The sequence below is a fragment of the Dioscorea cayenensis genome, chromosome 1 (assembly GCF_009730915.1).
Source record: "Dioscorea cayenensis subsp. rotundata cultivar TDr96_F1 chromosome 1, TDr96_F1_v2_PseudoChromosome.rev07_lg8_w22 25.fasta, whole genome shotgun sequence".
In the NCBI taxonomy this organism is placed as follows: domain Eukaryota; kingdom Viridiplantae; phylum Streptophyta; class Magnoliopsida; order Dioscoreales; family Dioscoreaceae; genus Dioscorea; species Dioscorea cayenensis.
In genome coordinates, this window is record NC_052471.1 from 15,625,527 (window position 1) to 15,652,440 (window position 26,914).

Consider the following 26,914-nt stretch of genomic DNA (forward strand, 5'->3'; position numbering starts at 1 on the left):
ATTCAATACCATTCACTGTTTCCTCAACACTTGGAATAGTGGCATTTGAAAATGGTACACTATCAGTATTGCTTGATCCTTCAATGTTTAAATGAGCATGAGAAGTGCGGCCTCCACTCCTTCCACCTCTTAATCTAGTCCTTTCTTTACCTCTATCCATATCTATAAAATTATAAAAATATAATTAGTTGACATCAAAATAAGGCAACATATGTAAATAATATATGATATAAATAAACTAAAACAATGTCTTTTGAAAAAAGAAATATAACTTAGCAAAAAGAAAACCGATAATGCACAATAATCATAACTTCAAAAATTGCAAAATCAAGTACTACAATATATAAAATGTATTGCATTTGTTCACCAATCTAATAAAAACTAATGATTATAAGTCATAATCATCAAAATGTATTCATCTTCATCATTTTCCTGATTTGTCTTCGTCTCATAATCTGCTTTCAATTTCATCTTCTAGTATATCATCATGGCTATTATCAACCTCCATGGAACCTCCATTTGAATCATTTAGAGGTCCTCGTATATCATCGATATTGTCAATAGAGTGCTCTTCGATTTCATCTTCTTGAATGCCAAATTTGCTAGTGGAGCATCAATAATTTGTCTTGGTTTAATTTTGCATAATGCCCACCAGCTTATCTTTTGTCACGCTTTCATGCTTGGATAAGATGTATAATATACTTGTGTTGCTTTGTGTAGATAAAATGAAGGGTTCATCCTTGTTAAACCTTTTTGTGATTGATATCCACAAGATTGTAATCCTTATGTATCTTCATCCCAAACATTTAGAGTTGGATCAAACCAATCACACTTGAACAATGTAGTCCTTTTTATTGGGAGTGCAGGATACTCTAATCTGTATAATCTCCCTCAAAAAGACCATAATAATCATATGATGTTGCATCGTAATTGGAACCCTTTACACAAACTCCACTATTTATTGTCATTCTTCGCACCATGCTAAGTTGTGTGGAATTTATACCCTTTGATGAAATACAATGGATAAGTCATCACAACTTTTTAAAGGGCCGAGCTATGTAGATCCTTCATCATTTGATTTGTCACATTATTATTAGGATCCCATGCCTACATAATAAGATGCACTATTAATATTAATGAGACAAGAAATCAATATAGTAAGATTGGTAAATAAGAAGAATATATAAAAGCTTTAAGACTTACATAAATCTTAAAACCAGCTTAGCAAAATTCATTTTTCCAATTTATCATCAACTTGTGCATCAGTTATATTAGGTGTATTTTCCACCACCTCTTCCACAAATATCCTTCAAAGGTGAAACCATTTGTGTTAAAAAAAGAAACTAGAATTTTTCTTTTTAATTAAATTGAAGTAGAGAAGCATACTTGACATATTGTTGAACCTCATCACAATTTAGTAAGACATAAGTTTGAGCTTGATGGTATTCTTTTATCACCAAAACGCCTTGATTTTTGCTTGCCCATATGGCTCGACCGTGTAAATCGAATATTGATAAAAGACCTTCAGATGTTTCAACCTCTCCTCCATCATCATTATGAGGTACTTTTCTTAACTTTGTGTTCACATGAGGTTCAAAGTAATATGAACAAAAAGTTGATGCTTCTTCAACCAAGTACGCATTACAAATTGAACCTTCAACTTTGGCTTTGTTAGTTACTTTTTTATTTAAATGGCGCAAGAACCTAAATTATAAATAAGAATAGTTATATTAAATTGAAAAAATAGACATTATACAAAAATCGTGATAGGCTGAATTTATATTAAAGTTTACCTCTCAAATGGGTACATCCAACGATATTGACCTCGCCCTCGCTTATCTTTGCTTCATATGGTAAGTGAATTGGAAGATGTTCCATTGAGTTAAAAACCTCGGAGGGAATATACGTTCCAACTTGCATAATATTACAGGAATTTCTTCAATAAGCCTATTCATGTCTTCCACTCTAATCGTCGAACAAGTAAGATCTTTGAAAAATAAGCTTAGCTCTGTCAAAGCCTTCCATACCGACAATGGTAATAATTCACGAAAGGCTATAGGGATTAACCTTTGCATGAATACATGACAATCATGGCTTTTCATTCCATACATCTTATACTTGCACATATTTACACACCTTGCCATATTTGAAACATACCCATCCGGAAACCGAACTTGACTTACCCATTCACAAACAACTTTTTTTTCCTCCTTACTTAAGCTATAACAAGCTTTAGGATATTTCCCAGCCGCTTCATTTTTCTCCAATTCTTTACGCTTGCAATATATTTTCACATCCTCTCTTGCTTTTGCATTATCTTTGGTTTTTCCTTCCACATCCATCACGGTGTCAAACACATTTTCAAAAACATTTTTTTCAATATGCATGACATCGAGATTATGGCGGATGAGATTAGTATGGCATCACAATTTACTCATATCACAAAGATCTGAGTAATAATGCATAATACAACATATATATATATATATATTAAAGTTAGGTGATAATGCATTGATTTAATTTGAATGGGCTTTCATATATCCTTTTTTATTTGATAATCTTTAGTATGGCATCGCAATTTACTCATATCACAAAGATCTGAGTAATAATTCATAATACAACACCCTGATCAAGATTTTTTTTGTTTTTACAGGCTCTTCTAGCAGCTCAGAATTCTGGAGCTATTGTTTTTATTGGCACTTTTAGTGCACTTGCGTAAGTCCAGTCACTCGGCATGGCAATCATAGCTTGCTTCACTTCTCATCCCCTTCATGCTGCTCCATTTTTTCAAACTAACCACATCTAGAAAGAATCGACATTCTACTTGTTGTTACTTCTAAACCTATATTTCTGTTGGTAGAACTAATTCAATTGGAGATATTGGAAACTTGTGATGATTTAATTAAATCACCTTCAACAGAATATAACATTTTGATATGAATTCAACCCGACTATGCACATATGATTTTTTTACACCTTTCTTGATAGGATCCAAATTTGAATTCAATTGGACTATATCCTAATAAGTATCACAGTGTTCATGGCAATTAACTATTGAAATGGAAAACACACAAGTTAAAGACCATCCCTTGTCCTGTCACCACCATATTACAAATTTTCTTTTACATTATATTACTGACGAACTTTTGTAGATCTATTATTTTTTAATCCTTGAAGCAGAACATATTGTAGTTATTATCATATGCATCAATTAATGAGAACAATTTCAACAAGTGTGGCATTATATATATATACTCATGTAGTTTTTCATTTTTGGAAAAGAGTGAATGTTTCAATTAACAAGTGAGACTGATATTTGAAATGGAAAGATAACCCAGAGCAATTCTTAAAAAGTCTAATCCAACTAATCTGATCCAGCAATTCGACCTCTCTTCGTCAACAATTTAATATAAAAAGACTTGTGTATAAAGCAAATTTCATTAATGTTACACTTCAATGAATTGAACCTGATTGCTCAAAAGTTACCAGCAAACTCCATAAACCTGAATTATATATCTCTTCAACATCAAGACACCGAATGGAAACAAACAATTGGCCAATGGATTGGATTGATAAAAATAAAAGACATAAAAGAGAGAAAAAGGGGGATCATAAAGAGGATGATTAATACTTTAATGGCAATTTAAAAGTAAAAGCTATGGTCACCAGGAGGACCAAAGCTCTTTATGTTTGCTTTTTGTGGCTAAGCTCACTGTTGATTCACCCCTTCATGTTCTTTCCTTATTGCTCAATCTAGCATCAGAAACCTAATTAACTAAGAAAAGAAAATCCAACTCAGAACTCATCCTAATATCCACATCTCTGCACGTCTTCAAATGAATTTCAGCCAGGCTACCTACTAAGCTCAAAAAACAAACCTAAAGATCACAAATATCTAAAATTTCAAGTTTAGTCCATGTCCATATAGAATAAAAATCTATAGATAAAAAGAAAAAACCTTCTTTTTAAATTAAAATAAAAGAAAACTAAGACAGCAAACATATCAGTTCCTTCTCTTCAAGAACTTCTAAAATCTTCTCTCTCTCTCTCCAACATAAGCACAAGAAAACAAGGAGTAAATTAATCAATTCAACCATGCAAATCAGAACTCCCAACAACCCAAAACATCCACCACCAGACAACAACAAAGTCTCTATGGTTTAAAATAAATCAAACAGTATAAATATCAACACAAAACATACCCTACCATGTTTCTTAATCAAAGATTACAGAATCAAACAATTCATGACCGAAGTAACCAAACAATAGAAAATTCCATAAATTCCAAGAAAAAAAAATCTTTGCTTAACTAAAATCCATCAAATAAATAAACAGATAGCTCACCATAGAGTTATTAAACGAAGTATAACCAGATTGATCACCATATGGTTCTCCCAGTTCTCTTATGTCCTCTTGTGTCTAGAAATCTGGGTTAGCAACACAAAAGTGAACGACGGTCAACTTCGCTGGATCTATAAGCAAAACAAAAGTGTCGAACCAAAGTGGTGAGAGAGGAAATTTAGGGCGGGGATAGACCTCGGATCGAGCGTTGGGTCGGGCGGTGAATCTTGAGAGTGCAGAGTGAAGGTGTCGGGCTCACGGGACCGGCGAAGTGCGGAGTGATGGCGTCGGGATCAAGGACCTCAACGCGCGTGACCTCAACGATGAGAACGTCAGTGAAAGAGGAGACAGAGATCAGGGATTAGGGTTGGGGTGAAGAGACAGAGATCAGGGATTAGGGTTGGGGTGAAGAGGAGGCAGAGATCAGGGATTAGGGTGGTATAATTATGAAAACAACCCTAAAGAGGCTATTAATTATTTGGGTTTGACTTGGATTATATTTTTATGAAATGAATTTTGGTGTGACTTAGATTTGTAGCCGTTGGAGGTTTTGGTTTGTATGAACTGAAAAAAATTGTGTGGGTTTTTATGCAAATACACCCTTCACAAAACTTATATTATGAATTAGTAATTTGAAAAAGTGTTTTTTTTTTGTTTTATAATTAGTTATATATTTATTTGAAATATGCATTTGATCCCAATAATTGTTCTATTATCAAGATAGTTAAAACCAATTGCATTGCAACTTGTTTTTTTATAATATTGTTTTATTAATTAAAAAAAATTGAAAAAAAATCAAATCAAAACTGAATTAAATTTTAGTTAATGGGAAATTTGTTAATAATAATAAATGGAATATAATTATAAATGTTTTTAGGGATATTAAAACATAGAGGCTAGAGTACAAAGAGACATTGAGGTTATTAATTATTTTATTTTCTTTTGATGCAATTTTTTGATAAAAATCATACTATTAAATTATATATATATATATAATAATAATAATAATAATAATAATAATAATAATAATAATAATGAAGTTTAAACAATAAATAATAAGATTTTTAAACTCAATAACAAATCTAAGAAAAGCAATTTAATACTCTTATAAAAAAAAACAAGTTACTTTTTATTTACCTAGGGATTAGCTATGAACTAAACATGATGGTTATAGTCCCTAGCTAATCCCTAGGTAAATTTTAAGATCAACAATTTTACCTACGGAATCTAATCCCTTGCTAAATAAAAATCCTAACAAATAAAAATACCCAGGGATTAGCTACGGGCAAATAATAACGACTATTTACCTAGCTAATCCCTGGGTAATGTAAATGCTATTCAATATACCCAGGGATTAGCTAGGGAAAAATAACAACGAACAGTGCCCTAGCTAATCCCTGGGTAATTTTAAAGTTGTTCAATTTACCCAGGGATTAGCTAGGGAAAAATAACAATGAATAATTTACCTAGCTAATCCCTAGGTAATGTTAAAATTGTTCAATTTTACCCAGGGATTAGCTAGGTATAGATACCAAAGGATAATTTTTTATGGTAATTCATTGCTAAATATTAGCCGCGAAGTTCCCGCGATATTTAGCAATGGAATAGCTTGGGAAAAAAAATTTCATTGCTAATTCCCTAGGTATTTCCCTGGGTAATCCCTGGGTAATATTTTTAACCTTTATATCTAATCATTCCTTTCTAATCCTTAGCTATTCCCTAGTGAATTACCTAGGAAAATGTTTCCTGGGTAAATTCCGTTGGTAATTAACAGTTTTCTTGTAGTGCATCAAACTGTGTATGTATGCCCATGAGCATGTAACAATACTATTTACATCATATACTTAAATTATGATTATAAAGTTTGTAAATTGTTTGTTATATGATGATGAATATAACAAAGTTAAACTATGTTATTGAAAGCATGTATCACTCAAAGAATGAAGAGCTCGCAATTGCCATAATTTCTCCTCTTTGTTTGATTTCGATGTGCAATAAGTAAGAATATATGCATATATGCTTTGATTCTCACTACAGTGTATACTAAAACGTTGATGACATGAATGATAGAATAAGAAACATATCATCAAATACTATTCAGTTTTACCGTTTCTATAAAGAAAAAATGAAATAAATACCAAATATGTGAAAAGTGAATTAAAGAAATATCTATAAATAGCAAACTATACCATATTAATGGCCAAATCAAAAATAGAATCACATCCTTTCATAACAACTAAATTTGCACTCATACGAAATCAAACTGCATTTAAATAGAAAAATTAAAACTTAAAATTAAAAAAGAAAGCTTAGCTGCTTCAAACAAAAGGAAAACAAAAAAAGCTTGTGCATCAAGGCTTGATATAGTTCCATGTATGTTGAGATATACAGAGATCATCCACAGACCAAGCAGAAGATTATACTCCCCATTATTCAAATTCATCTTTGCCTTCCTGAAACAATTAAGAAAACATTTTAAATTGATCCAAAGGGGGAATGAAGAAATAAAGAAAACTTTAATTTAATTCAACATATTCCCTGTGCGCGTTACATTTAAGATGTTGAAATCAACTAAGCCAATATAGAAAGGCAAATTTTAAATGTCACAAGCCATTTTTCTATTTGTTTCCCAAGCTTATAAAAAAGATGATAAGTAAATAACCTATGATTAACAGACTTTTGTTGAAAATGCTCAATAATATACTAAAGATCATATTGAAATTAAAAGGTTACACTTGCATAACCATTTGACAAAAAATAAAATACTAATGAGACATATCAAGAGATTAAACTCAAGATAAATAAAATGAATGTGTAAGGAAAAAATGAATTTAGTACAATACCTTAATTAATTGGAATTGAAGGAGTCAACACATCTGAAGATTTGATATTTCCTCTTTAGCATAGTGAACTTCACAAGAATTGCCATATAAACCCGATCATGCACATTGTCTACGTATTGGAAATATGAAACCCTCCAAGTTCTCTTGAACAACATAATAATAAAAACTGCCCATAAACCAGTGGCAAAACCTGAGCCTATGATAAGATAAAGCATTGCATCTTTTACTTCATCAGCACCTGTTGCAGTTGTTGGCCCTTCCTCCATTGAACAATTCATTAAAGGAGGACCACAAAGATCATTATTGCCAATGTAGATAGATGGATCATCGAATGTAGTTAGATGCTTCTCAAAAGGAATCACTCCTGACAAATTATTGTATGATAAATTCAAGTGACCCCAAAGAGTCCAAATTACTCAAGGAAGAAGGTATTACTCCCGACAAGCTGTTTCTAGATAAATCAAGAGATTCTAGTTCATGCATTTTGCCAATCTTGTTTGTAATCTCTCCGATAAGATTATTTCCAGATAAATTTAGGCTCTTCAATCCAAGAAGATTAGTTAACTCTTCAGGTATGCTTCCATATAAACAATTGTAAGAAAGGTCCATGACACTAATTAGGGGTAAAATTAGTTCACATTTGTACTCATTCCCCTTTATATCCAATAAGATATTCTCCTTGTAAGAAAAAAAATTTCCCAAATGGCTCATCTTGTTAGATAATTTCATGGCATTAAAATTGCCATAGCTTTTTGGTATAGAACCAGACAAGTTATTGTGGGAGAGGTCTAATAAATGAAGTCTCTGGAGATTAGAAAGTTGAGGAGGGAGGTACTTTGAAAACCTATTTGATCTTAAATTAAGAATTTCCAACTCCACCAAGCTCTCGCTTATCCAATATGGTATGCTTCCATAAAAATTATTATAACTCAGATCAAGAGTAACCAAACTATAACATTCCCTTAGAGATGTAGGAAACACACTTGATATCTTATTGTTGCTCAAATGCAATGACTCAAGTTTATGAAGAGAACAAATAGAATTAGGGATTCCTCCTGATATATTGTTGCTTGAAAAATCCAACACCTTGTACCATGAGTCATTATTCCAACAGTTAGGAAGCTCTCCAGACAAATGGTTCCTAGAGATATCCAACACTACTATATTTTTCAAATTACATAAACTAAAAGGTACCGTACCATTTAGTTTGTTGATTGAGAGGAAGAGATATGATAACCAAGACATTGTTGCCAAATGGTCTTCTTTCAATGGACCCTCAAAATTGTTATTTTCCAGAGACAATTCCTCCAAATTGGATAGATGCCTGATATTCTTTGGGATAACTCCACTAAAGTGATTGTTTGATAGATCTAAACGAAATAGTGATGAAAGCCTACCAATTCGTGGAGGTATTGAACCCAAGAGAGAGTTATGTGAAATGTTAAGAACTTCTAGATATTCGAGGTTCCAAAACTCATCTGGAACATAACCAACAAGTGAAGTTTGAGCTAAGAGCAATTCCCGCAAACTATTTCTGATACAACCAGAAAAAGGGCCACCATACTCTTGAAAATTTTGGCTAATATTTACACCGTTGAGGTCCAAAACCATTAGATTGCAAAGGTTACCAAGAGTGATAAGAATCGGACCCTCAAGATGAAAATTCATACCCAATTGCAATACCTTCAGTGAAATCATGTTTCCAATGATTGGAGGAATATATCCGTGGAAATAATTAGATGCTAGGTTCAAGTAAGAGATGCTAGTTAGATTGAATAACCATGGAGGTAAGGTAGAGTTTATTTGATTATCAGGAAAAATCAAGAGTTTTGAGGTTCTTGAGACCAGCTATCCAATATGGAATGTCACCTTGAAGGTTGGTTTTGGCCAAATATAACACATTCAAACTTTGTGAAATGCAACCAGAGAATATTTGTTGAATTTTAGCTGCTGCTTTACTTAGATCAAGGCCAGAGAGAGACAAGATTTGTAGCTTGCACAGATTGCCAAGAGATGTTGGTATTGAAAGACGTTGGTTGTAAGAAAGGTCAAGGATTTCAAGAGAACTCATGAATTCATCAATATTGGTTGGAATTGGACCAGAAAGAAAGTTTTGCCTAAGGTTGAGAGTTCTGAGATATTTTAGATTCAAAATCTCATTTGGTAACTGACCAGCCAGTGAAGTATTATATAAGTACAAGTCCTGCAAGCTATTTTTGATACAACCAGAAAAGATAGCACCAAATTCTTGAAAATTCTGGGTAATATTTATACCACTGAGCCCTAATGTTTGCAATTTACAAAGGTTCCCCAGAGTCATAGGTATTGGGCCTTGAAGATAAACATTCCAATCCAAGTATAACACTTCCATCGAAATCAAGTTTTCAATGGCAGATGGAATATATCCATGAAAATCATTATCTGATAGATCCAAGTAGGAAATTGTGGTCAAATTAAATAACCAATGAGGTAAGGTGGAGTTTATTTGATTCGAGGAAAGGTCAAGCAACTTGAGGTTCTTGAGACCATCTATCCAATATGGCATATCACCTTGAAGGTTAGTATTGGCTAAATGTAACTCCTTCAAGCTTGCTACGATGCATCCAGAGAAAATCCTTGCAGTTTTATTAGCAGTCTCTTTGCTTAGATCAAGATAATAGAGAGACAATGTTTGTAGTTTACACAGATTGCTAAGAGATGTAGATAGTGAAAGACCTCCATTGTAAGAAAGGTCAAGGATTTTGAGATTGGTGAGAGTTCCTAGCCAACCTGGTAATGACCCATTAAGGGAGCCTTTTAAGTCTAACTCCACCAAGCTATTTATAATGCAACCTAAGAAAATCCTGCCCAATTTAGCTTGCTCTAGACTTAGATCGAGATAAGATAAAGACAAGGTATGCAAATTACAAAGATTGCCAAGAGTTGAAGGTATCAGAAGGTTACTAGGAGAGTTAAAAGATAAATCAAGGGCTTTGAGAAAAGTCAAGTTCCCAATGTTACTAGGAATTTTGCTTTCAAAATGATTGCCATTGAGGTACATATATTCAAGATTGTTGAGATTGAACAACCAATCAGGTAAGGAGGAGTTAATGTGATTAAAAGAAAGATCAAGAGTAGATAGAGATGTAAAATTCACATATGGAAGATTGAGTAATGGCCCAGAAAGGTGACAAGAACTTAGACGGATCTCAAGCAAGGAAGGAAGCATGTTAATTACAGGAAGCCAATTGGATGCTTGTAACATATCAACATAGCTTATGTTGAGATATTTCAAAGAAGTGAGTCTAGATAGCCAACCAGCATTGTCAATGACAAGAGATTCCCAATAATTGGAAGATAGATCAAGGGATTTCAACATAGAGAGATTTCCCAAGTGATGTGGGATAGTACCTGTGAAGCCAACTTGAGAGAGGTTGAGATATTCCAACTTCTTGAAAGAGCCCATGAATTCTGGAATGCGAATTTGATTGAAAGCATTGCAGCTCAAGTCCAAAAAACGAAGTTGCTTGAGGTTTACAAGATTTGGATCTAGCATTCCTCCAAGCGCCTTATTTATATCACATGATGTGTAAGCATCGGTACTATAATAATAATAATAATAATAATAATAATAATAATAATGAGAATCTCGAAGTATTAATTGGGAATTCCGCAAGTCCAGCTTGATAACATGTCTAGGGACATCGTTACTGCAAGCAACGCCCATCCATGAGCAACAATCATCTCCAGTCCAAGAAGAAAGCCTGTGGGCAGGATCAGAAAGACCACTTTTAAATTGAAGGATGGTTTGCCTCTCAGTTTCAAGGCACTTGGTACTAAACATGGTAGAGTTGGTTTTAAAATGATGATGATGATGATAGGATGCTTGAGAATGGAAGTGAGAAAGCTTGGCCAATAGCAAAAGAGAAAGAAAAGCTAACCAAATGGATTTAGGAGAAGCCATGGTATGTAGGTGTGGGGTGAAATCATGAACCAACAAGGGCTATATATAGTAGTACATCAGACTCAATGTGGTTTGTGATGACGAATTAGAAATATTTTCAAAAATCAAAATTATTTTTAGTTTATACATTTGAAATACCAGGTCTAAATAAAACATAAATAATTTCTCTTTCATGTTCAAGATAGATTAATGAAAATTGTTTTACAATAAGATATTAAAAGTGTACAGTTTTGTCGTTTGTGGGATCAAGCCAAAGAAAGGTTTAAACAAACTTGAGAAGTGTAATATAGTATCTTCGTACCTTGCAGCAACTGAATCTATTTAAATTTAAACCCAAAAAAAATATAATTAACAAATAAAAAAAGCATACATTAATCAGACTTCAATAACATTAATTATGTTGTATAGCATATCGTGCTATGTAAGTATGTTTTTTATTTTGTAGATTACCTTTGCAAATGTCCTGAGATTTATGTCAAGCAAATCAGAAAGGGTAATTTGAGAACAAAATTACATTAATATTTTAGGTTAGAAATATATTAGCAGTAACCCATTTTTATGAAAATATTTTGTAAGAATTACCAATTTTTCTTGATACAGATTTTTTTAGCCATGCCAAAAAAAAAAAGCTATCATTTTTTTTCATAAAATTTAATTATTTAAATCATTACATTTAATATATATTTAATTTTGAAAAATTATTTACACAAAGATTTATTAATTAGTTAAATTAAAGTTTAGTCTAAGCCAATTAAAATTTTCCTCTATCAGAACTTTCAACAAAAATTTCCAACAATCCATAGTCTTATATGCCACCAAACACGTTCAAAGAATATTAACCATGGCCTACACAAATTATTCGTTCTATCACAAGAGTTCTCATCCGTTTTCATATCCAAATAGACAGCCTTGATGACAACATTCAACTAATTCATATTTTAAAATTTTTAATTTTTATTTCCTTTTTTCATTACGTTGATTCCGTAATATTAGATCGTTGATGTGCTAGAATCAACCAAGTCTTTCGGGGTGGGTCTAGTTTACCATCACTATCTATAATGAATAAAACATTATATTACAAAATACATTTTATTTATCATTATTATTTATTAATGAATCTCTTCTTCATTTGCAGCCAATAAATCAAATAAAAGAATTTTCAACTCATCCATCTATATCACTATATGTCATATTGGAATTTTGCTTTCTTATAAAATTTACTCGACAAGTCCCAAAGAAGAAACCAATTCTTTATTAGATCGTAATAAATGTGCCTTAAAGAAAGCTTTGGCTTATCATCCAGATTCCATACAAGCATGTACACATAATATGGACATAATATTAACTTCCTCCCATTCTTTTTACTGTCCTATTTTACAGTTTTTTTTTATCCCATTTTACTTAACCATTTAGAAAATTTATAAAAGTATTAAATTTATTTTTTTCAAATTTACCTTTATATTTAATATACTTCTACAACTTCCACTAAATCATATTCAACTACACATTTTATTAAATAATATTTTAAATAAGGATAATTTTGAAAAGTTAATATAATTTATTTATAAATTTTAGATTTTCAACTAACTTTAACCAACTTTTTAAATCATATAAATTAGTTAAAATAGACAAATAAAAAGAACTAGAGAGAGTATTATATAACTTTTGTTGCCCCAAACTTGGAACATGTCTTAGGACCGGTTCAAGACATGGCTTATTTAGTTCAAAGATTAAGAATTCACACTCATACAAAATAATCATTAATATATACCTTTTTGTTTTGCTGTTGTATAACTTAATAAATTTAATTATTTGAATTATTTTAAATTTCGTTAAATCAATTTTATTTGTCTAAACAAAACCTCATTTGTGATGCATCTCATTTTTGCTTTTCAACCTTAAAATGATGGTGTTGATGACGAGGAATGATAGGAAACCTATTATTATTATTATTATTATTATATCGAAAATTCTTGCTAATTGAAATATTGAAATAAATAAAATGACGTGTATTTCTTTTTTTTGGGAATTTCATCATGTAGATAAAAAAATTATAGAGATAGAGAGAAAAAAAAAATAATAGTTTTCAGTGGCATTTGAACAATTAGGGCCATTTTAAAAGATATATAAAAAAAATAATAATAAATAAAAACAAAAATAAATAATAAAAAACAAAAAACAAAACACAACACAAAATACAAAGCAAAACAAAAACAAAATCTAGATTACCTTGTCCAGCACGTCTATGGGTCTTTATTGGTGGATTTAGTCAATTATGAAAGTGATTGAAGATTTTTTCCTACATTTCTTTTTCATTTGAAATTGAAAGCTAATTAATATCTCTGAATCAAACATACCAATCATAATAGTTTTATTCCAATCTAGTGCTATTTGCATATACTTATTCCAGTTTGGAATTTTACAAATTAATAGTCTTCTCATTGTCATAGGACCAACAAGAGTGAATAAAGAGACTTGGATTACTTATGAGAGACGCACTTGTTCACAAATCCATGTGTTTATTTATCTTGATCATGGTAAGTGTCTCATAATCAATTACCATGGAACTAAATGGATCAAGTGAAGAAAGGCTTAACTAGATTACCTAAAAAAAATATACTTATTCACACGCCCAAGTAGGTATTCATCTTGAGTTCCAAAAACACCTTTGATTTGCAAATTGAGCCAATTGTAGATTGTTTGTCATGATGATAAGTTGCTCAATTTTAATGGTATATATGAGCTAAAGGGTTGTGGTATACATGAGAATTGGTTTTATAAAGAGGTATATATTTAATTACTTGAATTTTAAGGAATATGTAAATAAAAAACCACATTTAATATTATAATATAAGTATTTTCTTGAAAGTCCTTGCTAATTGAAATATCATATGGATGGCCACTTTGGGTAAGTAAAAAGATATCCCCTTGTCTTTGATGGTGGGCATGGTTTACCATCAAATTGTTTGACGTTTTCTTTTCATTTAAAGTCCAGGTAATCTCTCAATCAATCCATTTAATCAGACAATTATTCTATCCTAATTTAGAGTTACATTTACCTAAATATTCAAAATTTTATTTAGTAATCTATCAATTATCATTAATGGAACGTAAGAAATCAAGGGAGACTAAGTTTACTAACAAATGAAGCGTTTGTTCACCCTTAATGACTATTCATCTATGACATTAACAAATTGTACATTATTTTATTTGAAAAATATTAAATTAAACTGATGTTTTAAAAATATTTAATGTAATATAGAAATTAAATAGGAAATCCATGTTTGGATAGCCTTTGAAGTTATTTTCATATAATTTATAAATTATTTGAGCTATTTAATTCTTAATATTTAGGAGGTTAATATGCACTAAAAAATATAGTATATTTGGGTTAATTTGCAACTATTTTTTCTTTATTATAAAAACTCAATTTAGAAAATACTTTACATATGCAAAAATTAATAATAATAATTTCTTATGACTCATTTGCAAAATTGGTAAATGCAGCATGCATCAGGATATTGCCACAAGTCAAAGAAATGAAGGTCATGTAGATTAATAATTTTGTTTTAGAGGGGTATAGGAAGAAATAATAGTCTTTAGACTCCTCATGGACAAGTGCATCCATTTTTGAAGTCATCCATGGAAAACATCCTTCACATTTTTGTAATTTGCTCACTTGTACCATGTAAATGAAAAGGACCAAAATCACATTGTCCAACACATCCGAGAAAAAAATTTAAAAATATTCCAAAAAGGAGATCTTGTTCAGCAAAGATAATAGTCTTCGATTAATTGTGGATTTAGTCAACTATTAAAGTCATTGGAAATTTTTATTATTATTATTATTCTTTAAATTGAAGGCTAGTCTCTCAGTTAACTATGCCAATCACGGATTCACAATAATTTATTCTAATTTGGAGTTATTTGTATGTATTTATTTTTAGAATTTTATTTTGTAATTTATTCATTTTTTTTTTGTTTTTTTTTATTTGAAAAGGGCGACAAGCGCTTGTTTTTATGGCGTGAGAGTTGGTTACAAAATCACTTGTGAATTAATTCTTCCAAGAAAGATTCGAACCCTCACCACTCTGCACGCCACACGAGAAATTTATTTTGGTACCGCTAACCACTTAAATCAAGTGGCTTTGGAATAATTTATTCATTTTCATTTGACTAAATGGGAATTGAGTCAAGAGAGACTTGGCTTACTTAGGCAACATGCAATTGTTAATAATCTTATATGTCTATTCAACTTGATCATGATAAAGTTGCTTATGATCAATTAATATGGGGCAATGGAACCAAAAAGACCGAGTCGAAAGATTTGGATTATGTTCAAAAAAACCTAATGCATGTTCACAACTCTAGATGGCTATTTATCTTTACTTCTATGACCACATGCAATAACTTCATTCTACAAACCAAACTAGTTCTTGCTTATTGATCACCGTAATAAGTTGCTCAATTTTGCAAAGACTATTCATCTTGACTTCAAATATCACATGCAATGACTTTGTGTTTGATTATTGATCACGGTAATAAATTGCATAATTTCGTGAAGACAATTCATCTTGACTTAGAAGATCACATGCAAGGACTGTGTGTTGCTTATTAATCACGATAATAAGTTGTATAATTTCATGAAAACTATTCATCTTGACTTCGAAGATCGTATGCAATGACTTTGTGTTGTTTATTGATCACGATAATCAGTTGCATAATATTGTGCAGACTATATTTTGTAAATTGAACAAGTTGTTACTTACTGAACAAGATAATAAATTGCTTAATTTTGTGCTAGTGTTTCTAAAGTTGGTTTTGAGGCCAATTTTTAATTCTATAAAACATAATCAAGAGCATTTGGGAAAGCATGCCTTTCTCTATTTATATTTATTGTTGCATTTCTCTATAATTTAATACAAACGGATCTTTCAATTTAAATCTCCCCATTTTTTTAAATTATTTTTAAGATGGTTTTAATGCTACTTCTTTAGCTAAAATAAAAGTAGAAGAGGATCTTTGCAACTTCCTTGGTTAACAAATAAGCATTATTCAGACAAGTCAAGTTTCTTTGTCACAGAAAATAATGTGAATTATCTGACCCGTTATTATTATTATTATTATTATTATTATTATTATTATTTATTTTGAAGTTATTAAAAAAATACTAAAAAGTAATGAAACTAAAAGTTTTATATAAAGAGTTTAAGATATTAAAATATTATAAAATTTAATTAAATACTCATATCCATGATTTAAATATATATGTCAATACTCCATCAGATATATTATGTTATTCTCTACTTAATAATCGAAAGTCATTAATTTCTTAAATATTTGTAGTCTGTTAGTTGTAATGGTCATAAGTTCTCACCTCAATTTGATCTTGCTGTTAAAATCAGGCGTGAAATATATAAATTTTCTTGGTTTTTTTGAGAAGTGATTCATTAGGCTCTTCTAAGAAGTCAGACTTTAGTATTCATGCCAATAAAGATACATTCATTTCTCACTTGGAAGTTCCATCTTAAAATTTCAATCAATGTATCCATTCAATGTAGAATTTATCCCCATTCAAAGCTAAACATACTTTTTTTATGATAGACTATAATACTTCTTTCTAATTTATATTTCATTTACAATGGAACCAGTTAGACCTACTTAACATAAACTTAGATCACATAATTTTTCACCAATCCAAGAGAAAGAACCCAAGTCCCTTGTTGGGCCAAAACCAAATGGGTCATGGGGAAAAGCTCTATCTTACCTCACATATAAGTAAATATTGTCAATTCTTCTATGGTTATTTTTTAACTTAAAACTCTTGCTTATTTTTCAAAATATATTCATGTACAATAGCTACACCATTATATATTGAAGATTGAGCTTGGAGGGAAGGATCAAAACAAAATTTTAACGCCAATTCCCATAGTTTTATTTTCTTATCACTTTTCTATGATGAACTTGTATCTTGAACTCTTTATTTTCTTGTATTTTGTACATATGATGGGATAGATAATCTCTAGTTGGGAAAAATCTTTGTGCTAATCTTTCTTTGGATTTTCATGCTTGAATGAATAAAATTTGAGTTTATGCATTTGAATTTAATTTTTAAATGAATTTGTTATGGCGGATGGATATATCGACTCTACATTTTTTAGTTTAAAATATTTTAGGGTGTGATTTGATCTTGTAATTCATTCCTTAATTGAATTTACTCCGTTAATCAATGAAGATACATTGATTTTGTTCTTGAGGAATTGATCTTCAATTGGTATGTGACAATGCTAGATTATTAGGAATTATAGATATAGGGTTTCTATTTTAGATTTCAAGAAAACATTTAAATTCATTCTATATAATTTTCAAGAAAACATTTAAACTTCAATTGCTTAGATAATAGTATACTAAGTTTGGAAAGAGAGTAGGAGAGGTTGAATTATGAATATATTAAGAGAGGTCCTCAAAAGGGGAGTTGCTTGGTTATGGATTTCTAGAATTAGATTTGCACAAATGATTGAAGAACTATTGCATCTAACTTTTTAGCTTACTTTACTAGGATATGAGGGTTAAGGTTAAGTTAGGAATGCAAGTGGGGCGGGGCGGGGATTCCCCGCCTAAAAATTCCCCGTGGGGGAGAAATTTCCCCACTCACTCCCCCTCGGGGCCGAGGAATCCCTATCCCACCAAATTGTTTTTCTTAATTAAAAAAATAAATAAAATATTTTTCAAAATAAGTATTATTTAATGTATGAGAAAACAACAAACTAACAAAGTAATCGATGGCATGAAGAATTGAAGATGGGGAACTGCAGAAGTTGGGATTTCATAAGAGATGCTCTACTTATAAGTTGAGATTTCATAAGAGATGTCCTACCTATAAATTGAGATTTCAGTAGAATTGATAAATTAATTAATGAAATCTTAATTTTAATATAACATATTTATCTATAATAGGAAATAAAAAGTTTTGATTAAAATTTTTAAAACAATTTTTCTTATAATTATCTCCAAGTATTACATTGGAGTAACAATAATTTTTAATTTTATTAGTTTGAATTTTAATTTTGTAAATATATTATATAATAATTTTATTAAAATAATTTAAGATTTTATTAAATAAATATGTTTTAATGAAATATATTAATATAAATAGTTAATTAGTTGTATGAAATAATTGTAAGTCCCATTTTATAACATAAAGATAAATTAATGAGCAAGAGTTTAAATGTTTAATGGATTGAAAAAAATAATATTTATCACTAAATAAATAATATATAATGTTTTTTTTCAAATTTATTGTTACAAATTATATGTAAACTTAGTTATTTTAAATTAGATTTCTATTAAATATGAAAGTTATATTTACTAAAATTTATTAATAATTAAAAAATATTAACAAATAAATATTTATTGATTATATATATAATATTATCTTAATGTCGAAATAATCTTTACTAAATACACTAAAAATATATAATATATTTTTTTTTGTTGGGGAATCACCGTGGGGAGCGGGGTGGGGAGAGCATTCCCTGCCCCCGACCCGCCTGGCTAGGCTGGGAGGAATTTTTCCCAGTTCCCCGCCCTGCGGGAGGATATTTCGGGGAATCCCCGCCCCACTTGCATCCCTAGGTTAAGTATATTTTCTTTTTTAACTACATACCTCTTTAAGAGCATGGATTACATAAGGTGGTTACTTGGATATAAGGCCCAATTTGGTTTCAGGAAGTTATCCCCAATGCATGGGGATTACTCCTTCCTTTGGTACATACCCACGTTTGGGTTTGCATCAAATTATTTGGGGAATGGCATGGGGGAGGCATGGATGCCCCCCCAAACCCTGCATAGTGGTTCCTCCTAAAATTGGTGGGTTTACACAATCCTGATAGGTAAAATTACTATATTACCCCTAACAAATTTAAAAATTCATTGTTTAAATTTTCCTATGCCTTAACATCAACGAGGAGAGGCCGTAGTAGTTCACATCCTTTTTTCTTTGTCATCACTGCTCCGCCATATCATACCCCGATGAGGCCTTCTTCATCACATCACAACAAGTAATATTGCATACAGGCCGTCGTTTCCCTAACTGCATAGTCGTATCTCCACGATATCTACAGTATGGTCTCCTTCCATTTTTTTTTTTAGATATGATCTTATTGTTTTGCTTGAATATTCAATGTGTGATTTATGTTTTGCTATTGTGTCCAAGAAGATTTTTTTAAATATTATTTTTTTTTTCATAAATAAAAATGAATTGATAAGCATGTTTTAATATTCTCACTCCATCTTACCATATTAACATTATCTTTTTTGTTTTCGCAAATAAAAAATTTAGAATGTATTAATATTATTAGGCATAGCATCCACTTATTTGATTTAATACCAATTTAATTTGATATTTTTATCTTTTAACTATCTTATCGTGTTATTAGTAAGATAATTCAATCCAAAATTTAAAATTAATAAACTCATTTAATGTCAAATACAAAAATGGATTAAGTTTTTTAAAATTATAATAATAATTATCTCAAAAACTAAATATTACAAATGGATATTTATAATGAAATTTAAAATTTATCTATCCTTAATTTGTCAATTATTTTTTATATAAAAATAATTATATTTTAATTATAAATATCTCAAATAATTAATTTTTCAAATAAATAATATTTACTGTTATTTTAGAAATTTTATCCAATCTTAAATTCATAAATAATTTTTATATAAAATGATTAAAGTGTATATTTTAAAATAAAGTATTCAAAGGTACAAAGATAATTTTATTATATCTCTTCCTCTTAACTTTTCCTATTCCCATTCGCATTTCCTCCAACTAAACATTACTTTTGTTCCCATCTCCAATCTTACATCCCCATCCCCATCCTTATTCCCATCACCCTATTCCCATCTCCATCCCGAGAACCAAACGGGGCTTAAGAGTTGTATGGTTGTAGGAATCGATATTTTTAGAGGAGAGGTACAGAGAGTAGAATTGATACCTTGATGGAGGGAGTTGGTTGAAAGGTGAATTTAAGGGCCAAGTTTAGCTTGAGGTCTTCGAATTGATTCTCTTATAAATGGAGTGTATTAAATCAAATAAGAGAGTTTCTTGGTCGTAAGAGTTGTTTGTTGTAATGAGATCTAAGTACAAATCTAAGTTTATTTCTTAGCTTGTAAGTGACTCAATTGGATTGCTCTCCAAAGAACCATATAAAGTTTTTATTTTACTTAAAAATCCAAAATTTTTAACTCACAAAATTTTTAACAAACAAAATTTTTAACAATCTAGGATTCGAACACTAATGTTCATTTCAAAGGTTGGAGTTATTCTTCAAAAGCCTTTGCACATTTCTTTTCTTTTCTTTTAATTTACATTTTTGAATTTTATCTTCTTTGCACAACATATTGCTATGATTTCTCATAAAACATGCATCATTATATTATTTGATATGATAAGTGCACTTGCTAGCATATCCTACAAGTCACACCAAGTTTCTGCACCATTCCTAAGGGCTATAGATTGTTCTTGTGTCATTTCAATGCTACTTGTTAATTTGAGAAATTTTATTTTATTTTTGTATTATTTGAAATTTTTAATGTCTTTTTTAGTGTATGACCAGTTCTAGGACCTAAGAATAGGAGGAATATGATCCCGATCCAGAGAGAACATACTTACAAAGAAGAAAAAAGATAATTAAGAGAAGAAACCATGGATGGTGTTAACAACTCAAATTTGCAAGGAGAGGTACATGATAGCAGCATTGGAATGAATGAAGCTCGGTCATTGAGAGATTATATAGTGCCAAACATACAAGAGATTGAGCCAAGCATTCAAAAGCCAGTTATCAAAGTAAACAATTTTGAGATTAAACCAGTAAAAGTATGAATAATTCAATAACTGGTTCAATTCGGAGGTTTAGACTATAAGGATCCAAATTCTAATATAGCGAACTTTTTGGAGATATGTTACACTTTCAAACACAATGGAGGATCAAACAATAATGTTATCATATTGAGGTTATTTCCGTTCCCACTTAGAAATAAGACGTAGCTTTTTTGGCTTACATCTCTAAAATTCGGTTCAATCACAACATGGAATGAAATGACTCAAAAATATTTAGGCAAGTATTTTCCTCTAATTAATACTGCTATGCTTAGAAATGAGAGAAGGTGACTTTGAATCATTGTATGAATCATGGAAGAGATTCAACGATTTGATGAGATAATGTTCACATCATGGTATCCTAATTTGGCCTCCAGCAATGTAGCTACTAGCAATATATTGGATGTGGTATTTGATGGAATAATAATGAGGAAGCCTCCTAAAGAAAATTTATAAATTGTTGAAAGAAATGGTTTCGAATTCATATCAATAGCTAACAGAGAGATAACCTTCAAAAAGAGTACCTGGTATACATAGTGTGGTTGCATATACGGCTTTAGTGGTGCAAATAAGAGTTTTGAGTAAGAAGATTGAAAGGTTTCAAATGCAACAAGCATCAAATTATAATGCAATTGTGATTTTTGTGGAGATGGAACCCAAATCATGAATATCTAATTTAAAATATAAGCAATGTCAATAAAGCATATGACCAAGTAAATTTTGTCAACAATTTCAGAAGGCCAAACCGCCCAAGAAATTCCTATAGTAAAACTTACAATTAAGGGTGGAGGTACCATCCAAATTTTTCATGAAGTGAAAATAATATATTAAAGCCATCTCCATGTGGGTTACAAACTCAATAGAAGAAGTTAAGTGTAAAGAAAATGTTTCTCAATGTAATAAGAGAAGTGAGAAGGATGAAGCTAGAATTTGAAACCTTGAAGCATCAATAATTGGGATAATTGCTTCCTCATAATCAAAGAAGAGCCTAGACTCTCTACCAAGTGACACCAAGGTAAACCTTAGGGAGAAAAAACAATTGGTGTTGCCTAGAAGTTGAAAAGTTTTGGGAAACCCGAAGGAGAAGAAAGGCCAAGAAAATGTTGATGAATTGTCACTTCAAGTAGAGTCAAGTAAGGCAAACATAAATTTATTTTTCCCATGGATTTTGTGATGTTAGATATAGAGGCATTCCTATCATCTTAGGAAGGCTATTATTCTCAACTGCAAGATAGGTGATTGATGTTTGTCAAGGAAAGTTTATCTTGAGACTTAATATTGAAAAAAATTGAATTTGATATTCATAAAGCAATAGTTATTGACTTTGCTATTTTATCCTACATTGTTTTAGTATTGATGACATTGACTCATGTGTTGAGGATGTGAAATAGGACATGTTGAGAAAAGAAGCTAATGAATAGTGCATGCTTTGTTTGTACCATCTCATTGAATTTTCGTACCACAAATCCAACAGAACCTTTCCAAAACTTTTTCCAATATATTTTCATAAACTCTAGCATAAGGTATATAGCTAGCTAAAATGGAAATTCCTAGTATAGTTTTTTGAAACCCAAGGAAAATCTAAGTAGGTCATCTTCAAAATTTAGCCAGAACATTGCCAACACATTTGCTGAGGCACTTACAATATATATATATATATATATATGAGGATTTATCCACTGGGGATGTCCCTAGAATTCAATTCTAGGGATGTCCCCTCCAGCAGCCGTTAGATGGCCATCTAACGGCTATTGAACACTTTAAAAACAATAATGTTATTTGATTAAATAGTTAAAAGCACTTTTGGATGAGAAGCCCTTGTGTCCTCCTCCCTTGTCTTCTCTGGAGAACAGACCTCCTCTCACCCTCCTCCCTTTCCTCCTTCCTCTCCGTTCTCTCTGACACCCGTCCTCCTGACAAGCCTATTCTCTGTTGTCCTCCGCCACCTCCATGACCATGACTCTTCCATCCACAGTGCCTGCGTCGAAGCCTTCAGCCCCCTCACCGCCGCCGTCGTTAATGTGGCTACTAGATCTAATCTTGTCTTCAGCCTCTTCACCGTCGAAGCCTTGAGAAATTCTTCTGGAGCAACATGTTCAAAGACGAGCCTGTTCTGATCTCCCTCCTTGGCGACATTACCTATGCTCTGGTATCTTATTTAGCAGGTGAAGACCAAACCGGGACTTCATAAATTACACTGTGAATGAATGTTTGTAATTTTAATCGTATTAATGTTGATGAAGATTGCAATGTTCCTCATCGGTTGGCACAATCAAATGAAAACATTGCATAATGATTTTCTTAATTTACTTTTGAAGTTTCTAATTGGTTGTAACTTTAAGAATTCGGTTATTCTAGTGTATATCATCCCAATTGATTCTTTTTGAAATCCAAGGTTGTTGTTATTGTGATGAGATGGAGTACAAGTTTGAATAAAAATAATAGTACTTGTCCTGGAGAATTCATGCTTGATGGTGGATCAAAAAAGAATTGAATATGTATTACCAACAATGGACTCAATAGTTTTGCTTTACAATTTAAGCTGCTAGAAAATTAGGATACAATGGATTGTGTTTTGTTGGTTGATTCTATATTTCAATGCTATTTGACTTATGGGAGTGTATCATCAAATTCATTTTGGTGAGAGAAACTATGTTCTATTTTGACCTTGTTTAATTTAGATATAATGGAAATTTCATGAATTTGATAAACATCTTCTAATTGGAATCAACACATACCTCGAATAAAAATTTGGAGTTTCAGAAGTATAATCTACACTCAACTGATGGAACTGATTTGAAAGTGCATGCATTTCTAACTCATTCTTCTTATAAAGGCTATTATTGCAAAGGTTATTGGAATGTGATTTTGATGTTGAAGAACCTCCAAATTTTTTAATAACAATGACAGAAAAGAAAAACAAATTTGAATGCACTAAAATTGATATTATTGTTTCATATGAACAAGCAGAGTAATTATTGATACCATCTCCTATGTTTTACTGATATGCAAGGATTTCATGTTATAATTCTGATCATTTATTTCTCTAAAGCCATTGTAGTGTGTGATCATGTTATTCATGATGATCTTATCCAAATCTGATCACTCACTCTATATAGTATCACTACTTGATAATGTTAGCTTGTTTCCTGAAATCCAAAGATAATGCCTGCAAAAGTATTTCATGAATGTTTAGAAGCATTTATAATCACAATTTTCACAAGTCCATTAACCTCATTAACATACATCCTCCTAGAAACCACATACATCAACCTCATACATTAACAAATCCATCAACCTCATATAAAAAAATTACAGTTTTCACACTTAATTAGTATTTTGCAAACCATTTAGCAAATCAACTACAATGGTGAAAAACCCAAAAACTTCATCCAAAATTGAAATAACATAAAACATGACCATCATCACAATGAAACCATTAAAGATTCATGCAACATAATAAGTTACACAATACAATATTGATTACATAAATCACTTGTCCTAGAATGATAGCTTGTTTATAACTTCCAAACGGAAATCACAAGTAGCTTCAAAAAGTGAGTGCTCCTTGTTGCTCAGGGTGGATCTATATTCACAAATGAAAAGTTTCATTTAGTAAATAATAAAAAAGTGATTAAAATATAAAATAAATTAATACAACTTTTAATAAGAAAAAAATGTCTTACTAAATGTTCAAGTAGTCATTATATGACCCTTTTCTCCACATCTACCACAAGTCCTTTTTCTTTTAGTTGATAATTGAATGTCGATGCTAGACTCAATTCTAGTATTCACTCTTGGTCGACCTTTGCTCTTGACAGGTTTTGGATCAAGAATACTAATGTTTGACCTACAAACATTATCTTCACTTGAGAAGCCAAGGCAAGAAAAGGAACCAATAATCTCTTGATTTTCCTCATTTTGTCCAGTGCACAATCTATGTTCTGGTGTACTAGACATTTCATCAAGGATTTCAAAAATGTCTTTAAGCTTAGCCATGATTTTCTCATACATATCTAGGGATGATATAAATTGTGTGATACGAAAACACATATTTTGTGCATTCCACTTCATCAAGGATGTGAAAGCATTGTTGCATGTCTCAACCATCATAACACTTGATCTATATCTTGCATCCATAGTCCATCGGCGTAGAATATATCTTTTGGGAATCTTTGCAACCTCTTTTTTTTTTTTTAAATATTTTCAATATATGGCTGCACAACACACCTTCTCTATCAAACTTCTTACAAGAGCATGTAGCGGAAGGCTCACCATCTTCATTACAATCTTTGCTAAACACAACAGTTTGATTACAAATTATATATTTTGCATTTTCAAACCCATCTCGAACCCATTTGGCAAGCATAATATCACTTTCTCGTAATTCTACTTGAAAGATATTAAACAAAGCTCTTGTATACACTTCTCCTACATGCTTCTTAATTGGATGACTTGTGTAATACTTAGCTATAGATATAGAGTCCAATGTCTTGAAGTCTTCATTTTCTTCATCATTTCTTTGAGCAAACAAAGCCTTATCATATTGCATAACAAACTTATCCACTGGAGTTTGTGCATTAACAAAGTCATCAAAAAATGAGTTGATACTTTCACTATGTTGTGTAGAAGTCATTCTAGCTGCGAATATATCTTACCAATATAGAGACACCCATTTGTGTCGAATGTTATACATCTTACTCAACCAATGTTTATCATCAATATTGTATATTGCTTTAAGTTCACCCCATCTATTTTCAAATGCTTCAATCGACTCACTATGATGCAACCAATTGTTGTAGTCCCTCATGAAGCCCTCTTTGCTCTTCAAATCTACTAAATACATCATTGAATTTCTTCCTATATGCCAAGAGCAAAGTTGATGGTCAGAATTTGGAAACACTTCTGCAATGGCCTTCCCCATAGCCAAGTCTTGATATGTAATTATGGTTTTTGGATATTTCCTTAGCATACATCTCAACCATGTTTGGAATACCCATAAAAAATTTTCTTCTTTTTCATCTGCAATTAGAGCACAACCAAATAAAATTGACTGCATGTGATGGTTGACGCCAACAAAAGGAGCAAAGGGGAAACCAAATCTATTAGTTTTATAAGTAGTGTCGAAAACAACATCTCCAAATTCTGAATATTCCACTCTAGACCTTCCATCTACCCAGAATACGCATCTAGTTTGACCAAATTCATCAAGCTCCATATCAAAGAAGAAAAAATCATCATTGAGTTTTTTTTCCTTGAAAATCTTAACAATAGCCATGCATTCTTGCCCAATATTGTTGCTTCGAACTCCTCTCAAATGATTAGAACAATCAACCCTTGTAATTATTGTAGATCCTGTATTTGAAAGAGTTTCATTTAATATTTGACTCATTTGGCTCGATCGCACTCTACTCTCATGCAATGTTTCCATCAAATTTCATACATGTCTCACTAATATGGTGGTGAGACCGTATCTTCATCACCTTAGATGGAGTTGTTAGTAAAAAATAATTATGCACATCATCAAATGTCTTAATGGTCCATAGTCCACTCTTCATTTTTGACACTACCATTCGAGCCTGGTAATTTGTCCTTGTATCTCTGCGCCTTTGAATAGTTTTTCCTGGTTGCCTTTTGTCTGACATACATTTAGCTCCTTCCTTATCACAAACAAAGTGTTGACAAGTAATTACTTTAGAACTAGATGAACGATACACATGACCCTTTCTTACCACCAAAACCTTTGGACTTTGCATAATCCAAGTAACATTGAAATGCTTCATCTTCATCCTCGAACTCCATACCGACAAATGGAGTCTTATCTCTAGTTCATCTCAAGATTATGGACTCATTACCATTTGTTGATCATCTTGTGTTGTCAATTCATGCAAATCTTCA

General features: G+C 31.3%; 3 protein-coding genes and 1 pseudogene across 3 annotated transcripts; all 4 read right to left on the minus strand.

Moving 5' to 3' along the window:
• Window positions 1–6,594: 6,594 nt before the first annotated feature.
• LOC120259158 (receptor-like protein EIX1) lies at window positions 6,595–11,118 on the minus strand. The gene is made up of 2 exons (XM_039266706.1): window positions 7,185–11,118; window positions 6,595–6,794 (listed from the first exon to the last, which is right to left on the minus strand). The coding sequence occupies exon 1, from the start codon at window positions 11,005–11,007 to the stop codon at window positions 8,995–8,997; it is 2,013 nt and encodes a 670-aa protein (XP_039122640.1). The 5' UTR covers window positions 11,008–11,118; the 3' UTR covers window positions 6,595–6,794; window positions 7,185–8,994.
• Window positions 6,771–8,882, minus strand: LOC120255044 (probable leucine-rich repeat receptor-like protein kinase At1g35710). The gene is made up of 3 exons (XM_039262980.1): window positions 7,601–8,882; window positions 7,352–7,548; window positions 6,771–6,794 (listed from the first exon to the last, which is right to left on the minus strand). The coding sequence occupies exons 1-3, from the start codon at window positions 8,880–8,882 to the stop codon at window positions 6,771–6,773; spliced, it is 1,503 nt and encodes a 500-aa protein (XP_039118914.1).
• A 10,165-nt stretch (window positions 11,119–21,283) lies between the features above and the next one.
• On the minus strand, window positions 21,284–21,376 carry LOC120268371 (annotated as a pseudogene).
• Window positions 21,377–22,877: 1,501 nt separating this feature from the next.
• On the minus strand, window positions 22,878–25,652 carry LOC120255145. Its single transcript, XM_039263069.1, has 4 exons — window positions 25,247–25,652; window positions 24,812–25,032; window positions 24,145–24,185; window positions 22,878–23,169 (listed from the first exon to the last, which is right to left on the minus strand). The coding sequence occupies exons 1-4, from the start codon at window positions 25,650–25,652 to the stop codon at window positions 22,878–22,880; spliced, it is 960 nt and encodes a 319-aa protein (XP_039119003.1).
• Window positions 25,653–26,914: the final 1,262 nt, after the last annotated feature.

Excerpts from the sequence above, each read along its gene's own strand:
- LOC120255044 (XM_039262980.1), bottom strand. The coding sequence starts at position 8,882 with ATGATTTCACTGAAGGTATTGCAATTGGGTATGAATTTTCATCTTGAG. Across the intron at positions 7,549-7,600 it reads AGTAATACCTTCTTCCTTGA|GAGTGATTCCTTTTGAGAAG; the intron begins GTAATTTGGACT and ends ATAATTTGTCAG. Across the intron at positions 6,795-7,351 it reads TTGCCACTGGTTTATGGGCA|GAAGGCAAAGATGAATTTGA; the intron begins GTTTTTATTATT and ends TAATTGTTTCAG.
- LOC120259158 (XM_039266706.1), bottom strand. The coding sequence starts at position 11,007 with ATGTTTAGTACCAAGTGCCTTGAAACTGAGAGGCAAACCATCCTTCAA.
- LOC120255145 (XM_039263069.1), bottom strand. The coding sequence starts at position 25,652 with ATGACTTCTACACAACATAGTGAAAGTATCAACTCATTTTTTGATGAC. Across the intron at positions 24,186-24,811 it reads AGAGCAAAGGTCGACCAAGA|GCATTATCTTTGGATTTCAG; the intron begins GTGAATACTAGA and ends ATACTTTTGCAG. Across the intron at positions 23,170-24,144 it reads AAACAAGCTAACATTATCAA|ATACCAGAGCATAGGTAATG; the intron begins GTAGTGATACTA and ends CTGCTAAATAAG.